Source organism: Leiobunum rupestre, chromosome 1 (assembly GCF_980474605.1).
Source record: "Leiobunum rupestre chromosome 1, qqLeiRupe1.1.hap1, whole genome shotgun sequence".
Classification (NCBI taxonomy): Eukaryota; Metazoa; Arthropoda; class Arachnida; order Opiliones; family Sclerosomatidae; genus Leiobunum; species Leiobunum rupestre.
In genome coordinates this window covers 62,988,863-63,005,630 of record NC_143384.1, presented here as the reverse complement: position 1 = coordinate 63,005,630, position 16,768 = coordinate 62,988,863, and the positions used below count along the sequence as shown (strand labels likewise).

At 37.1% G+C, this 16,768-nt stretch overlaps 1 protein-coding gene across 1 annotated transcript; it reads right to left on the bottom strand.

Annotated features, from left to right (window-relative positions):
- Window positions 1–2,807: 2,807 nt before the first annotated feature.
- LOC149964394 (uncharacterized) lies at window positions 2,808–13,001 on the bottom strand. The gene is made up of 4 exons (XM_090170871.1): window positions 12,745–13,001; window positions 3,266–3,585; window positions 2,986–3,172; window positions 2,808–2,903 (listed from the first exon to the last, which is right to left on the bottom strand). Exons 1-4 carry the CDS (start codon window positions 12,784–12,786, stop codon window positions 2,847–2,849), a joined length of 606 nt encoding a protein of 201 aa, XP_090026997.1. The 5' UTR covers window positions 12,787–13,001; the 3' UTR covers window positions 2,808–2,846.
- Window positions 13,002–16,768: the final 3,767 nt, after the last annotated feature.

Genomic DNA, 16,768 nt, shown 5'->3' with positions numbered 1-16,768 from the left:
TTCGTAACTATTCGACAGGTCCTCGTTGGACACCTGCTACCATCGTGGACGCCACCGGCCCACTATCTTATCGCACATCCTCTGAAGATGGTAACATTTATAGACGCCATATCGATCAAATACGCCACCGTGTTCCGTCTCAGATATCACCAACACCAACTCAACCTCCACATACTGAAGAATTCCACGTCAATGTGCCGGAGGCACTTCGACCAGAAACTGATCACGTTTCGCATCCACCTGCACACGATATCGAGACATTCTGCAGCGGCGAGTCATCGGCTATTACTGTTGCAACTCCTCGACGTTCAACACGTACCACGATCGCTCCAAAATACTTGGACGACTATGTACACCATTTTAAGAGGGGAGGAGTGTAATGTATCGTCCATCCGTTAGTGGCGCAACCTCTGCAGTACCGGCTGTCCCGTTTTTCAAGCAGAAGAACAGAGGCGTCCGGCCACGACAGCGTTAGATATAAGTCATTCTTAGTCTTTTATTAATGTTTATATTTCATTTGTTTAGTGTAATGAATGTACTTAATAATAACTCATTGTTTAATTATACCGAGTAGTTTTCATTTCCAAACTAATACATAAAAGATTCCAATTGAATAATTTCTGCGTTACTTTTTAATGTTAATTATTCTTTGCCAGCGATAGTTTGAAAAACATCTTAAAATCATAAAAATAAATTTGAGCACGTTCATGTAGCTTTCAATGACTGCGTGAGCAGCGTCTTTGGCTCTGACGCCCTTGCATGTTAACTGGAGAAACGTCGTAGACCAGGGACTAGAGGCTAAGCGTAACGTCCACGTGACGCTACATTTACTTAATGTTAAAGGAAAAGTCCAGGTTGGGTAAAACTTGGGTCTATTTGAAAGATCATGTTTAAATATACTCAAAAATATCAGTCGTAAAATTTTATCTTTTTAATGACGATAAATTAATTTTTAAACGAGCGAAATTTACCCGCCAAGCAAGCTGCCATTTTCTTTCGCCTGCCCTCCGCAGACCGCACGCGGAGCAAGGGCGCGCAGGGAACAGAGCGCTGTTATAGCGCGAACAGCGCGTGATTAAAGTCCTTTAACGTCACCGCGAAACAAAATGGCAGATCGCTTTTCGGTTAAATTTGACTTGTTTAAAAACTAATTTATCGTCATTAAAAAAAGATAACAATTTTACGACTGATATATTTGATTTTATTTAAACGTGATCTTTCAAATAAATCCAATCTAACCCAACCTGAACTTTTCCTTTAATTATTAAACACTCTTAAAGCTACAATATTTTCCGTTAGGGTAGCGTAGTGAAATCATACTTTTCTAGGGAACTAAAAGCTAAGTCCAAAAAAGAATGCCCAATGTGCTTCGCTAGAAATTAAGTTTACCTGAAATAGTAAGCAAAATAGTTCTCTGTATTAAGTCATTTGAACTTCGGAAACAACGGTGTTCATTAAAATATTAATTTGGACGCCATCTCAGAAGTCTAGTTCCGGGTTGAAGTTAATTATGTCATAGCCAAGGTGGCTGGTTTTTTTTAAGGCAACTCATATTTTCTAATAATATAATTTGTGCAATTGGGACTATAAGGATTGTAGTTGTAATTATTCTCGAGTAATGGAGAAAATATAACTTCTCAGTGTTTACATGTTAGTCCAAAATAAGATAAATCTATATAGGGCGTCGAAACTATCAGTAACTTCATCTTCATATTGCAAAAACGTTTAAGCCATAAGAATTCCAAGTTAGCCGTCGAAAAATAATAACCAAAATTGAATTAAGCGTTTGACAACTGAATTCGATTATGCGAGTTCATTTGATCGACCGTCTGTCTTTAAAAGAAATGTTCATATAAAAATTAACTGTTGAAAAAATGATAGTACCTTTAAACAACAATTTTAATTGGTTTAACGATGAAGTGAAAAAAATCGGAGGAACATTTAATACATTATTTAAACCAAAATATTAAGTTGATAATATAACGGATAGAAATAATCGAAAAAAAGAAGAACAACTTTATTAAAATAATTATTTTTCGAAAAATCTGGAATTTTTTGAATAATGGATAAAGGATATTGAAATCACATGAAGAAAATCGCCTTTAATCCAAATACCAAAAAAAGGTAAGATTCTGCTGAAGCGTTTCTATTACGTGCTGAAAATCACCAAAGTAGAAGTTCAGAGAACCACTCCAAATTAGAATCGGTATGGGAAAACTGGCTTTATAAACGCAAGAATACACGGATACAATAATGAAAAGAAGCCTGTTAAAAAGTTTGGTCTGGCGACTAGCTCAAAGTAAAAATGTTTCATATGTACCATAGGAAGACAAAAATAAGACTAAAAATGGATATTAGCAAAATGGTCAAATATAGCAACATATTTCTTTGATTGCAATATTTTCGGATTCATAAGAGCTACCATTAATATTTATTTTAATTTTTGAATAAAGTGATAATCGTCTCTAAGTCACTCAAAACAACGGTATCAGTAGTTAACTAAGCGATCACGCATAATTTACGCAAGTGAGTTTTCGTCTTTTAAATTTCAAAGGTAATGAAAATTTATCTACTGAATATTTACTCCTATAACGCTATAGTTCTTGATTATAATCACCTGCTCATAGATGGCGGAAACATTTTGTGGTGTAATTTATTTTCATGAAATTAGGAAATATATAAAGGACTTTTCATGAAATAAGGTACAAAGTGAAACAATGTTCTTTTCAAACGTTTGACAAAAATATTTTTATTTCCGAAAACCATTAATTCGGAAATTGTTAAACGTATTAGTTGATTTCACTGACTTTTTTAATTGAAAAATCACGTATGCAGAAAAGCGTCTTTCATCTTCTGTGTTTACCCGGAACCCCATACGCTGTAACAAAAACTGCTAGGAGCATCTGTTGGGAAAATAAAATCAACTAAAGATAAGTCCTAGCACGCTTCTATAAAACATAAATCTTAAAATAGTGACTGTCTTACCTCACCGACGAAAAAGATGCTCGAAATGATGAGACCATAAAAAAGAAATTGGAATGGAGTCAGTAATTCAATTAAAGTGATGTCAGTCCAAAAATCAATAGGCTTTCTCCAGGTTATGTAATCCAAACTGTAATGAAACTTTTTGTCGAGGTAATCTAAAGGCCGGGATTCGAAAAACGGATACACCCTGAAAAATGTAAAAAAAAATCGGTTCAATAAGAAAAGTGTCCTTACAAATGTAATATTAGTAAGGGCAATTTGTATATATTTATAGTCTTACACTAGACTCTTGAATTCATCGGCCCAAGGGTCGTTTTGGCTATAGCTTTTGTTGACAGGAAATAAAACGTAATCCGTTTTAATTTGGTGCTTTGCAAAGTAAAACCCTCCGTATTTCTGATTGATCTCATCCATCAGCTTCCGATCTCCCGCAACTACTTCCCCCAACAGCCAATTGAGAAACAATTTGGTGATAATGAGAGATTTGGTCCCTTCTAGCACCTCCAGGTATCCATCCATTGACAACAGATTCAAAAGAGAACAGAAACTGTCTTCCCTCAAAGACGATAACCATTCGTTTGTGCCCAAATTTGATTTAGCCTGAAAAGAAAGAATTAACAGTGCCAGAGGCAAAATCTGTTTTCTACTGGCTCTGAAGGACGCAAGCCGTATTGTCGAGTTAAGATGTTAAGCAAAGTTTTTTTCGGGTTAGAAGCGAAAGTAACTTCTCGCCATCTCTAGCCAAGGGGGTAGGTGCTAGGTGCTGGTGGAAGCTTTCTGAGTTCCTAATTCAAAATCTAAATTTTTTATATATAGGCAGCTCAACCAAAGTTTGCTAACTCAGGGCTGCTTTCCCTTTCGTCCATGGTTACACCTTGGTCGAACCACGGACCACCTACGCGAAGAGGGACATGTGTTGCTAGTAGAATTTTTTTCTTGTCTTTAATGTGATGCCAACTCATGACAAGTAGAGACAGTTTTGAAGGTACAAAGACGAGCACGCGCGATAATATAATATATATTGTAGATGCTGGCTCGCGCACGACTTTTATAATTTTAGTTTATAAGTTGATGCAAGTTCTTCTTGTGGTAGGTGGCCTGTGGTCGAACACAGTCCTAAATGCTATGATGTGTAATTTATGGCGTACGAAGCGCCATCGTTTGTAATTATTTCCAAGCTATAATTTATTTAAAAGTTCACTATTTACTATGGCACTACCTAATAAACCGCTCGAAGTGCTACTGGTTACTTAAGCTTAATGAAAACATCAGTATTTCAAATTTCCCTTTGTTATGCGAAAATAAAATAATGGCCAGATTCATATATGTGATTCAAGATATCTTACCTGGAACATATTGTCATGTAGCTTAAGGTGCCGACCGCTTATCTCTACTGCATGGAAAAAACTTCTTCTAGTTCTTTAGCAGCTTTTGATATTCTAAATCTTAATTCTATCCAAGATATTATTGGTATAAGTCTCTGGAAAAGAGATCCATCTGACAATTGCTTCATTTTGAGTGCCAATAAAATATTCCGCCAGATGAGCTGTGCCTTTAAATTGCCCAAGTGGCTTTCACGGAAAGACAAGTTTTCTCTAGTTCCAAAATACATCTCTAATGTGCACGCAAAAACTTAAACCTTCGTTATCTTCACTTTATCCGAATACTTGTTGATTCCATATTCCTTATCATTATTAAGTTAGGATCTCATTTCCCCCTTATTGCGTTTTTGCGTTAATACAGGAGACTGTGTCCGTATATCTGAATTCTGAGTTTTTTTGCCATGGGACATTTCATACGGCAACTTTCTTTCGATTCGACTGGTATAGATTTAAAATAGAGGTTGCCATGTTAATTACTGTCGTCAACACTTGCAGCGGAGGGCTTATCACTTTCGGTTCAGTCCCAGCTGGTGGCACTGGCTGAAAACTACCTCCTTCTTTGTAGAGTTTGAAAGCTCTCTTGTTTGCCCTTTCCATAAAAACGTGAGGAGGTTCACGGTAATAGTTATTGGAGGGACATGTTGGCTATGGTGGCATAAAGGGCAGTAATTGGCAATAGCTGTCACCTAATTATTATTATCATCAGTACGCTTTCGTTGAGTTCAAAGCCGCTTCAATTTCTTGAAAAATTTGGTACTCTATATTGGCTAAAAAATTAAAATCCATGAAATGCTAAGAGTTAATATTTGTTTCACCTTCTTCAATCATCGCCTTCTTCCAATTGTTACTTTTCTCGGAATTTAATGCTCGCTTTATAGATAGCGGATCCATTGACTTTTTTTTTCATTGTCGAGGCAGTATTGCATTTCGGATCATTGTATAATACATAGTTCTTTTGCGAGACAGGTGGCACAAGAGGCCACCCACTCCTTGATTTTCTTACATGTTCATTATTTTCGTTTTTGTTGTTAAATCTTCCTCAGATTCGTGGGACTCTGTTCTATCGCTTTCGTGATCACCACTGCTCGCGTTCTCTTCGTCATCGTTACTGGCACTAAATCATCATCTTATTCTTCTGCATTTCGAGGAATATCTTCATCTGAGTTTACCTCTAGTGTACACCAAACTGTATCTTCAGATGACGCACGCTGGTCCGCTTTCCCACGATCGGATTTAATGGGAAGACATCTTCGTCAAACTTCACATCTCAACTGATAAATTCTTCTTCAGTTTCGTGGTTCGAGAGTCTATATGTATTGGCATGTATGTCGTACGTTATAAATATGCAAAGGAAACTTTTTGGTGAAAGCTTGCCTACTCTATTCTTATTTATGGCCCACGCTTTACAACCAAATACTCTCAAGTGAGACAGATTCATAATCTTCTTTTTCTTTAATTCCAATGGGGTTGCACTCTTATATGCTATTATCAGAAACCTGTGGCAACAACATCTGCCCAGAACAGCGTTGGTAAACCAGTTTACCAGATTCAATCAACATACATCTCGCAGAGTACTGAAGGGTTTGATTGGCTCTTTCAGCTACTGAACGTTGAGAAGCGTCAGGTTTGGTTAACTTTCCGTCTATACCATGCTTAATCAGCAACTTCTCAAAGGAATTACTAATATACTCTCCTCCGTTATCGCTTCTTAACGTAATTTTTTTTATCATGGTAGTTCTATATATTTCGAATATTCGTCTATAAACGTTATACAATATGTGCTACACCTTTCTACGTCGTCTTAATGGGTCCTACTACATCGGAGTTGATTATCGAAGAGGCTCTTCTACTCGAGACAGACTTTTCTTGGGAAAAGGTTTAGTTTTTAATTTGCCTTTTAGACATGTTTCACAAGTCGAGTGTACCTTTTCGCTATTTATCTCAATATTTATAGCCTCGTTTTGCGATAATTCTTTCTGTTCCAAACGTTTATTCCAGAGATCTTCATTCTTTGTAATCGCTTTATTTGGCTGAACTGCTGGCTTAATTGAGTTATTAGAGTTTTCGTAAAAATAGTAGTCTTTAATCTTTAAAACCCGTCGCGACTACTTCTTAACCTTTTTCAACTATAGCTTTATTATCTAATAGCATAATAGTGAGTCCTTTTTCAGTTATTTGTGGAGAAGAAAGTAAGTTTCTTCCCAAATCAGGCACACTGTTTAAAAAGTCTTCAACAGGTGAAATTGTTGCCCTCTTTTTTGTTCTGCTAGAAAACTATAATAGATAGCTCGTTGAAACCAATTGCAACTATTATTTATTTTCCAATATCTTTAGTTATTTATCGGTTTCGTCCGCCAAAAATCAATAGTTTGGCGGGAACCGTCAAAACTCATTTTTGACAACTTTTTAAATATTGGTTCTACGGCACTGACTCGCGCGTTTTTGAATTCACAATGGTCGGTTCATATTTAGAAAGTGGAAAAATTATCCCTCTACAACCAACGGTTGTTAAGTTATCGCGTTTACAAACTTTCGTCGAAACTAGGAAACACCTAAAATGCATCAAGCGATTATAAATAACGCAACTTCGACAGCGATCCAACAATATTGTAAATATATTTAATTAAAGGCTGGTTTAAAAAACCAAATTCCTAGGACAACTTGGCAAGTGGTTTAAAGAATATCCTTTTTTATACGCTAAAGCTTTTAAAAGGCTATTTGCGTTATAATTTGTATATAATAATTGTTACCACAATTTTAAACCAGCCTTTAATTAAATATACAGGGTCTTTTTTTTTGCTCGGAAAAGTTTTTTTTTTCAAAAACTATTTATAGTACCGATTTCAAATTTGGAAGGTCAATTCTCTATACCGGGGGACATCAGTTTGAGAAATTTGAGCGTTTTCGGTAATGTTTTTCACCAATTTTGAAAAATTATTTTTCGACCACTAGGTGCGAGATAAAAAATTTCTATTATAAAGTTGTAGGCCGTCATCGAAAACCCTTAAAAATTGTTCACTCGACGAAAAACAATTTATTTATCAGTGAAAATTCGAGCTTGAAAAATTTACAAGTTGGTGAAGCCAAATTACGATTGTTTGAAACGATAATTGAAACCGAATTACCTAATCCAGTTGAAACTTTGGTTAAAAAAACGACCGGATTTAAAAAACACGAGGCTATAGGTCAATCCTAAACATGCATTGGGTATTTAAAGGAAAACTTTGGGAGATTATTATCAGTGTTTGATAATATTTCGAACAATGCCTCGTTATTCAGTAGCTGAGCGTACCGAGATAGTTGCCATTTACTATGGAGAAGCAGCGCAAAACCTTAGAAGAGTGACTGAAATCTTCGCAGAAAGACATCCAAATGGAGCACCATCTGTAAATACAGTAAGACGAGCAATTCACGATTTCAATCAATTTGGTAACTTGCAACCTAGGTTTCGCGGATTGGGTCAACCGGATTTAGACTTCGAGAACAATGTACTCGCGTACTTTGTGGCATATCCTCGTCACAGTTGCGCTAACGCCGCTGCTGATTTGGGTTGTTCTGCAAATCGTGTGTGGAAAATTCTTCGTAAGAATCGCTATCACCCATACAGAGCTACGCTCCACCAAGGACTAATTGACGGAGACCATCAAAGACGTTATGAATTTAGCAACTGGTTACTAAATGCTGTCCAAGAAGATAGACAATTTTTGCGCCATGTTTTGTTCTCCGACGAAGCGTCATTTTCTAGAGATGGGCCCTTTAATCATCAAAACAGCCATCTTTGGTCTGACATCAACCCACATTGGGGTTTTGAATATCATCACCAGGTTCAATTTGAACGGGTCAATGTTTGGGTTGGACTTGTTGGAAACCGTTTGATTGGTCCCTTTTTCCTGCCGACGAACCTCAACGGCCAAAGGTATTTACATTTTCTACAGAACGAACTGAGTGACGCAATCGACGACCTTCCATTGGCTGAAAGACGTCAGTTGTGGTTTCAGCAAGATGGCGCCCCTCCGCATTTTCCCCGGCAAGTAACTGAGCACCTCAACAACGAGTTTCCTGAAAGGTGGATAGGGAGAAATGGTCCAGTGCATTGGCCAGCAAGGTCACCTGACCTAACACCGCTGGATTATTTTATCTGGGGATTCGTTAAAGCAAAGGTATACGCCACGCCCATTGAAACTAGGGAGGAACTCATTAGACGAGTAATCAGTGCTTGCCGAGACGTCACACCAGAAATGGTAGAGAAAGCGTTTGAGAACTTAATTGTCCGCGCACAAACCTGTGTTGCAGCCAATGGTGATATTATTGAAAATGTTTTGTAAAAATTTATGTGAATAAAATATCTGCATTTAAAAACCAAACGTGTACATTTTTTTAAGTGTGAAAACTCTACTACGTTTGTATTAGACTTGTTCCCTTTTCAATTATCGTTTCAAACAATCGTAATTTGGCTTCACCAACTTGTAAATTTTTCAAGCACGAATTTTCACTGATAAATAAGTTGTTTTTCGTCGAGTGAACAATTTTTAAGGGTTTTCGATGACGGCCTACAACTTTATAATAGAAATTTTTTATCTCGCACCTAGTGGTCGAAAAATAATTTTTCAAAATTGGTGAAAAACATTACCGAAAACGCTCAAATTTCTCAAACTGATGTCCCCCGGTATAGAGAATTGACCTTCCAAATTTGAAATCGGTACTATAAATAGTTTTTGAAAAAAAACACTTTTCCGAGCAAAAAAAAAGACCCTGTATGTTGTTGGATCGCTGTCGAAGTTGCGTTATTAATAATCACTTGATGCATTTTAGGTGTTTCCTAGTTTTGAGGAAAGTTTGTAAACGCGATAACTTAACAACCGTTGGTTGTAGAGGGATAATTTTTCCACTTTCTAAATATGAACCGACCATTGTGAATTCAAAAACGCACGAGTGAGTGCCGTAGAACCAATACTTAAAAAGTTGTCAAAAATGAGTTTTGACGTTTCCCGCCAAACTATTAATTTTTGGCGGACGAAACCGATAAATAACGAAAGATATTGAAAAATAAATAATAGTTGCAATTGGTTTCATCGAGTTTTCTAGCAGAAATAAAAAAAGGGCAAAAAATTTCACCTGTCGAAGACTTTTTAAACAGAGAAACAGAGTGTACATAAAGTGTATTTCGAAGGGTCAATATTTTTCCCCCCGCTTGCGCTGTCCATTTTTATTGCTACGTCGCCTGTTCCACTGGATATCAATGTTCCTTACTTATGAAATGTAACGAACTTATTTCGATGTCGAATCATTTGTCGGTAGCACCACTGTCCAGTAACCAAGTGTCACGACTATCTTTCTGTTTACCATCTGATGTAAGTAACGATAAGTGTATATTCCGGTTATGGTCCACATCATATTGAATTTCACATGCAGCATAGTGCATTTTAGCTGTAACCAACTGAGCTTCATTCTTCTTCTCAGGTTCCTTTTCATTCTTCGCTATTTCATATTCCCCTTTATGTAGGCAATAACGAGCTATGTGTCCATACTCTAGACAATTATAGCATTTTTATAGCTTTTGTCACGTTCATCTTCAGCAGCCAGATTATCTTTTCTATTTTAAGATGAGTCTTCACGTTCAGAATGCCTCCTTGCATAAGCTCGTCCATTATTTTGGTCATAGCGTCCTCAACTTTGTCGTCATCCTCTGCCTTGCGGATATCGTTTTATTACTAATGTTTTAACGTTTTCGTTAGTTTCATTCTTCAACTATTGAAAACGTCTTTTTCTTCCATTATTTTAACTTTAAGACCGCTCAACGTTAGGTCACCTTTATCAAGCTGAAGACCTCTCGCTACAAATTCAAATTCTTTAGGCAATCCTAAGACGGCGAATCCTGCCTAAACCTTTCTCATTAAAGGAAAAACCATGTTTTACTTTATGATAAAGAGCGTTTCGTCTAACTAAATATTTGTTAATAATCGGCTAGGCTAATACCCAAGGCACCACCTTAGGCCTAAGTCGTCAAGCGACTTTTGAAGCCATTAATTCAGGTGGCCGGGTTACAATGCGTAGGAGGGTGGTGGCAAGCCCTGCATGCCACGCGTTCGAGCCAACAGCTCCCTACACTAACTATTACCGTTAACCTCAACAAGTTTTTATGGAAGGGGAAACCGAAGATCTCGGTGGAAAACCCCTTAAACCAGTGGGGAGAGAACTTGCAAACTCAACGCAGAAGGAGTAGTTCCGAGTTTTCACCCAGTGCCACAAGCTGGGATCGAACCCGGCTCCTCTTGCTGCGAGGCGAAAGTGCTAATCACTCCGCCACCCCACTTTACGGTTTCACCTTCAGTTTTCACAGTTGACATACTCTTTGATTAATAATAATAATAGTGCCACGTATCATACTCCCTGTAAATATTCTATAAGGTGTTCAAAATCTCTTCTGAATTATCACAAATAGCAATATCGTCCAACTCATCATTAGCGATCATGTACATAATACTCTTAGCTTTATGGTCCAATGTCCGCGGATACGACGCTCCAACATCCTTTAGCTCGCATCGAACAGTTTCTATAGTTTTACCTTTTGACTTTTCTTTTTTATAATCATCACCCACTTTGAGATTCTTCAATTCTTTAAAGTCAATATTTGAGCATATATATCACATAATCAATTTGGCGTATGTCAATCACGCGCCGCTGTAATGTTGTACTTTTGTATATACTACACGTTTGTGACGTAACTGCAGAATCTCTAAGCCTTGTGAACTGTCAAATCATCTTTTATGGGATAATTAAAGTTAACAATGCGCAGTGGGAGCGTACTGGGCCCATAACCTGTTACTACTGTTCCTTGGTAAAAGAATAAATCGTCTTAAAAATTTAAAAAGATACGGACAAACTACAAAAATGAAACTACAACGTGTAGCGCGTGAGTATGGGACTTAATATATCACGTCGTGAGCTTTGTCAGTTAGAGATAGCTGACGTTTGTCTAATCTTGAATATCCGACTACACGCTACAACTACAATGAACTCCGCGTTTCGCCAGGCTTTCACTATTGGGGCCCAAGATAATATAATTATTAAAATAAATATAAAATAATAAAGGAGTATGAAGGTTGCCATGAAATATTTAATTTTAAAGATAACTGTTAAATTATTTAAACGATCTAATGAAATAAAATCCTACTCTATGGTGCACAAATTTCCCTATCATATAACTTAAAAACTAAAACTACACAATATTAAACAATATCCATACGTTTATAAACATAGAAGATCGAGCGTTTTAACTTAACTGAAGTACGATGTCTCTCAATTTAAGCGTTTGACCGGATTCAACGCGATCGATGCGAGCGCGGAATACGAAGATATCGAAGGTAACGTCCGGCGGATATTTGGCCGCAGAGTTGACGATGATGGTTTATCACTGGGATTGTTGGTAAAAGGTCCTCAACAGTCAATGTGGTCGTGGGTAACGTTTAATAATTTGTTAAATGGACGAAATAGATGAGTCCTCGTTTGCGAATTGGATCTCTACAACATTACGCGGCGGAACATAGTTGGAACTTGCAGATCTTCAACTTCAGATAGTTTTCGATTTACTCATTTGGATCAACATTTTAGACATTCCCACTGTTTCGATTCCAACGATAAAACTGGGCCTTTTCATCTTCTTCAAAAGATAAAAACGAACTCCTCTTTTAAATTTCACGGGTCACGAGCCTCATTTTCCGAGTCGCGAGTTACTCGCGTTTCAAACGCGGACACTTTTTTTTTTAAAAACAAACACATAAAAATGCTTGGCAGTCGATAATTAAAAGTCGAAATGGGGAAAATTAAGATTTTTAAGAAAGCAAATTACCGAAGGTACCATAGTCGAACGGGAATCGACGCATCTGGGGGCCTATTCTGTAAATATTCGAAATCCAATTTTCGATTGAAAACTAGATTTCGAACTTCGAGATCTCGACGACTGGTATTCGGTAAAGATTTCTAATAAGCATAAATCAATGCTTATTGTCGTAGTCGATCTCGACATGGTATGGGGTATCGAGATCGAATTCCCATTCGATTTTTTACAGAATTTCCCCCCTGGGCATATATACGTCAAGCACCCGATTAAGTTGAAACCCAAGCTACTGCCTCGAAGCGACCCGCACTTGGAGACGACTAAGTTATAATTAGTTAATTGAAATGAATAAATTTTGAAAATGTCCCAAAATTCCCCGTTACAACTGACAACTGCAAGTCAGCGCCGATCCCCTTTTCTCTTATTTCTCAAACTACGCAGATCGCCCAAAAAGAGAACCAAGTTCGGAATTGCGCTCATAGGTGGTGGTACCTTGTGTTGACATTAATTATAAATCGCATCTAATCTAATAATACTTACCATTCTTTTCAAGTGAATATGAGCGAAGCTTCCTTTGATCATGAGCGGCTCTATTTTTCGAGAGATTACATCGTCGAGAGTCTCCACGACGTCGTAACTGACAATAGAGTATTCCAATCTAAAGAAACAGCCTAACACGCACCGAATGTAGACTACAGCCAGAAGCCACGTTCCGCAAACAATCCTCACTGATAATAACGGCGGAATTATAGGAAAAGCTGGAAAACATTTACTTCATTTCAAACTTTGCTTGACACTTGGAGATATTGAATAAAATTTATTTAACATTGAATCAAGAAGTTTTCTGGGTAAACTTACAGGGTCGGTTACTTTTTACTTTGCGAACTTTCTTTCGTAGAAAATGTCAACGATAAAGTTGTAGAGCCTACTCGAAAACGTAAAAAATAGTATGTTCGATCGAGAATGCCTATTTTTCATATACGTTGGGAGGTCACGGAAAAAAAGGTATGGGAAAACGTTAGAAAATTACGTTTGTTCTTATGGTTCAGCATTCCACAACACAATTCTTTATGAATTCAAAGGTTTAAATATTTAATTAGATCAGTTTGTGTAAACATATTACATGTAAGGTTCGATAGTTCTTTTGTGTAGCGGAGTTTATTTATTTATGGGCCCACGTAGTAAGTGTAGTATCTTCGGTATATATAGCCCTTTTGTGTTTAGCGGGTACCTTAAAGAATGCGCGTGGGTGCTTGTTTTATAATCATGAAATATTAAGTTTCTATTATCTATATCAAACAAGAAAACATTACAGTAAACCTCTCAGTAGCTTCACTTAATCGACCAATAAATATATTCTGAAAATTTAACAATTCAATGTTAAATACATTTTGAGAAAAGCAATTTCAGTACAGAGCTTATTTCCAATGATAATTTTCCAAAGTGAAGAAACTCACGCTCACAAAACAGCAATGCCGCTGTGTCCCAGACGTAGTGGTAGCAAATTGAAAGTTTTTGTATTAGGATATTTGAACTCTTTGTCGGCTTTCTAACTAGCTTGGTTAATATGAATCCCATTGCCAGAAATAACGCGACTGCCGAAATGGACACTAGCATCATCACAATGACCTGCAAAGACCAAGAAATATAGCAACATGTTAAGACGAGGGGATAGCCACTTAAGAAATCTCGTGTAGAAGTAGAGATAAATTACAATTTCTTAAAATCTAAAATTCCACAAGAAAAATTAAAAAATTAATCATTTCTTAAAAGGGAGTTTCTATATTCTTATAACAGGTCAAACCCGTGCCTAAATTGGTCACATAAATCCAACATGGGGACATTTTTTTACAACCTGACTAATATTGCTACATAGACGATTTTTTTATCACATAGATACTAATGGTTTGGCGCATAAGCTATTGATCTAGTTAATGTATAAACAAAGACGTTGCTATTGTTTAATTTTTCAAATAAAATTGCTCTTCTTCGAAGAACTGTTGAGGGTAACAATCTGTTGTTCCCACTCGCTTTTAACCTCTCCATTGGTTAGAAATTATTAGATCATTTGAAAAGTATTTTTAAACTAAATTTAAAATGAGTTTTATATGATCATCTGAAAACGCGCCCATCTTTAATATAAATTCATCAATCAGTGAATGATAAATTAACAGTAATTAAATTTCTTGAATCACTAGAGATATATACATGTGTATAGATTAATTGAAAAATATTATTTAATCAACTATACGTAAATCACTTCTTTCAACGGCACTTCACGTTTGCAGTTCATAAGTTATTATGAATAGTGAAGTCAGTTATTTATGATATGAGTGTAGTGTACATCATTTGGGCTGCAATGCGACTGCAGAGGCACTTTATCTTTGGTTCAACATAACAACAACGTGGCTGCTATTTAGATATTTATTGGACTGACAATCCCTCAACATTTCACATTTAAACAGTTGATGTTGAACACTATTATATCCTTTATATATCACACTCTCTCACATCAATTTTAACACAAAAGTCATACAATTATGGAAAAGAGGAGATTCAAGTAATTGTTTTTGCAAAGTAATTAAAAACATGCGCTGTTTGACAGCACTTTGGATGACTTTTCATCCAATTTTCAACAAACTGTTCCTCCGAGCTAAGTGAAATATGATTGGTTCAATGAAGATTGTGCTAAGCGACTCTTTACGTAAACTTTGGAAAAAGCTCTTATTGTAATAAAAGATGTCGAACAATGTAGGTATGTGAAATAAAATAACTATTACTACTACAAGACTTCGACACACATCATACTCCCTTTAAATTATGATATTAAAGAAACTCACTTCTCCATCCATGGCAAGTAATGTCATCGAGTTGGTCACTGTTTTCTTGGGCTTCGAAGAAACGATGATGGTTTCCGTGCTGTCAAACGCTGAAGTCGGAACAAATGTTTTCAACCGAAAAAATGACGAGAGCTCTATAGGCATCATGAATAAATGCACAGCCTAAAATAAATAATACATTTAATAATTGAAATTGCGGTGCAACTATAAGGTTATTTGAATGACAGAAAGGAAAAGCTAATTTCTAAATTCCAATTCCAACTGGTTTTAAATAAAACGGTTATGAAATTAAATATTCCGCCTTTGACATAACAAGAGATCATTTGATTCCCGTGTTGCACTTTATCTGTTATTTTCCTCAATTGTCGCAACAGAGAAAAAGTATAACGCAATTTCTAACATAGAAGAGAAAATCTGAGGTATTAGAAGTTACCGGTGGGGTGGCGGAGTAGTTAGCACTTTCACCTCGCAGCAAGAAGAGCCGAGATCGATTCCGGCTTGTGGCACTGGAAGAAAACTCGGCGTAGAGTTTACAAGTTCACTCCCCACTGGTTTAAGGATTTTCCCCGAGTTCTACGGTTTACCCTTTTCATAAAACTAAATAATCAGGTAGGCCTAAGACCTCATGCGACTTTTGAAGCTATTGTTTCAGGTGGCCGGGTTACAATGCGTACGAGGATGGTGGAAAGCCCTGCATGCCACGCGTTCGAGCCAACAGCTCCCTACACTAACTATTACCGTTAACCTCAACAAGTTTTTGTGGAAGGGGAAACCGAAGATCTCGGGGGGAAACCGGTTAAACCAGTGGGGAGAGGACTTGCAAACTCAACGCAGAAGGAGTTGTTCCGAGTTTTCACCTAGTGCCACAAGCTGGGATCGAACCCGGCTCCACTTGCTGCGAGGCGAAAGTGCTAACCACTCCGCCACCCCAACTTGAAGATGTTAACCGCAATAGTCAATGTAGGGAGCTGTTGACTCGCGTGGCATGAAGGGCTAGCCACCACCCTCCTACGCATTGTAACCTGGCCACCTGTTTAAGGCATTATAAGTCGCTAGATGATTTGGGCCTAAGGTGGTGCCTTAAGTTTGAGAAATGAGATAAAATAAATAGAGATCCAAATCCTGCTTCCAGGACTTACCGTTTCGCGAGACAGTATTTGTTGAGTTGGAGAGTTAGGCCTAGTAAACGAACTTAATCAAATCGTGTTGGCGTCATCTATCGTGTTATTGGAAAACTAAACCTTAATATACTTTGCAAAAGTGTCTGCTTATAGAAACAAATGGCGCCTACACGATTGGATAAAGTTGTAACTTAAGCCTAATTCTTCTACTTAAATAAAACGTGTCCCGCGAATCCCAGATTTGTTTGAATCTCTATTTATTCTACCTCATTGGGTTTTAGCCTAGCTGATCACTATTATCTTCGTAAATGAAGTATTGCAATTTATGTACATTATTAAAACAGACCATCTTGGAAGGAAAGTCTATAGGTGGTTCCTTTTAACTTAACATTGCGGATATAATAATCTCCACCACTCTCCCCCTATTCGGCTTTCCGTTGCTATGCAACTCGTTTTGAAATTTTTAATATTTAGGCTTAGTTTCTCTATTCGGTGTTATAGTCGCGAGCCAGATTTCCCAAATAGGACGAAACCGGTCTACCGTTGGAATTTCTGGCTATTTTATTTAATTAAATTTAGTTTTTCACTCGTAGATCTATTTGG

What these genes read in the sequence shown, in the direction of transcription:
- LOC149964394 (XM_090170871.1), bottom strand. Translation starts at nt 12,786, where the DNA reads ATGATCAAAGGAAGCTTCGCTCATATTCACTTGAAAAGAATG. An exon ending in ATATTCACTTGAAAAGAATG is followed by an intron (nt 3,586 to 12,744) that starts GTAAGTATTATT and finishes CTTTCTTTTCAG; the next exon opens with GCTAAATCAAATTTGGGCAC. An exon ending in GCATCTTTTTCGTCGGTGAG is followed by an intron (nt 2,904 to 2,985) that starts GTAAGACAGTCA and finishes TTTTCCCAACAG; the next exon opens with ATGCTCCTAGCAGTTTTTGT.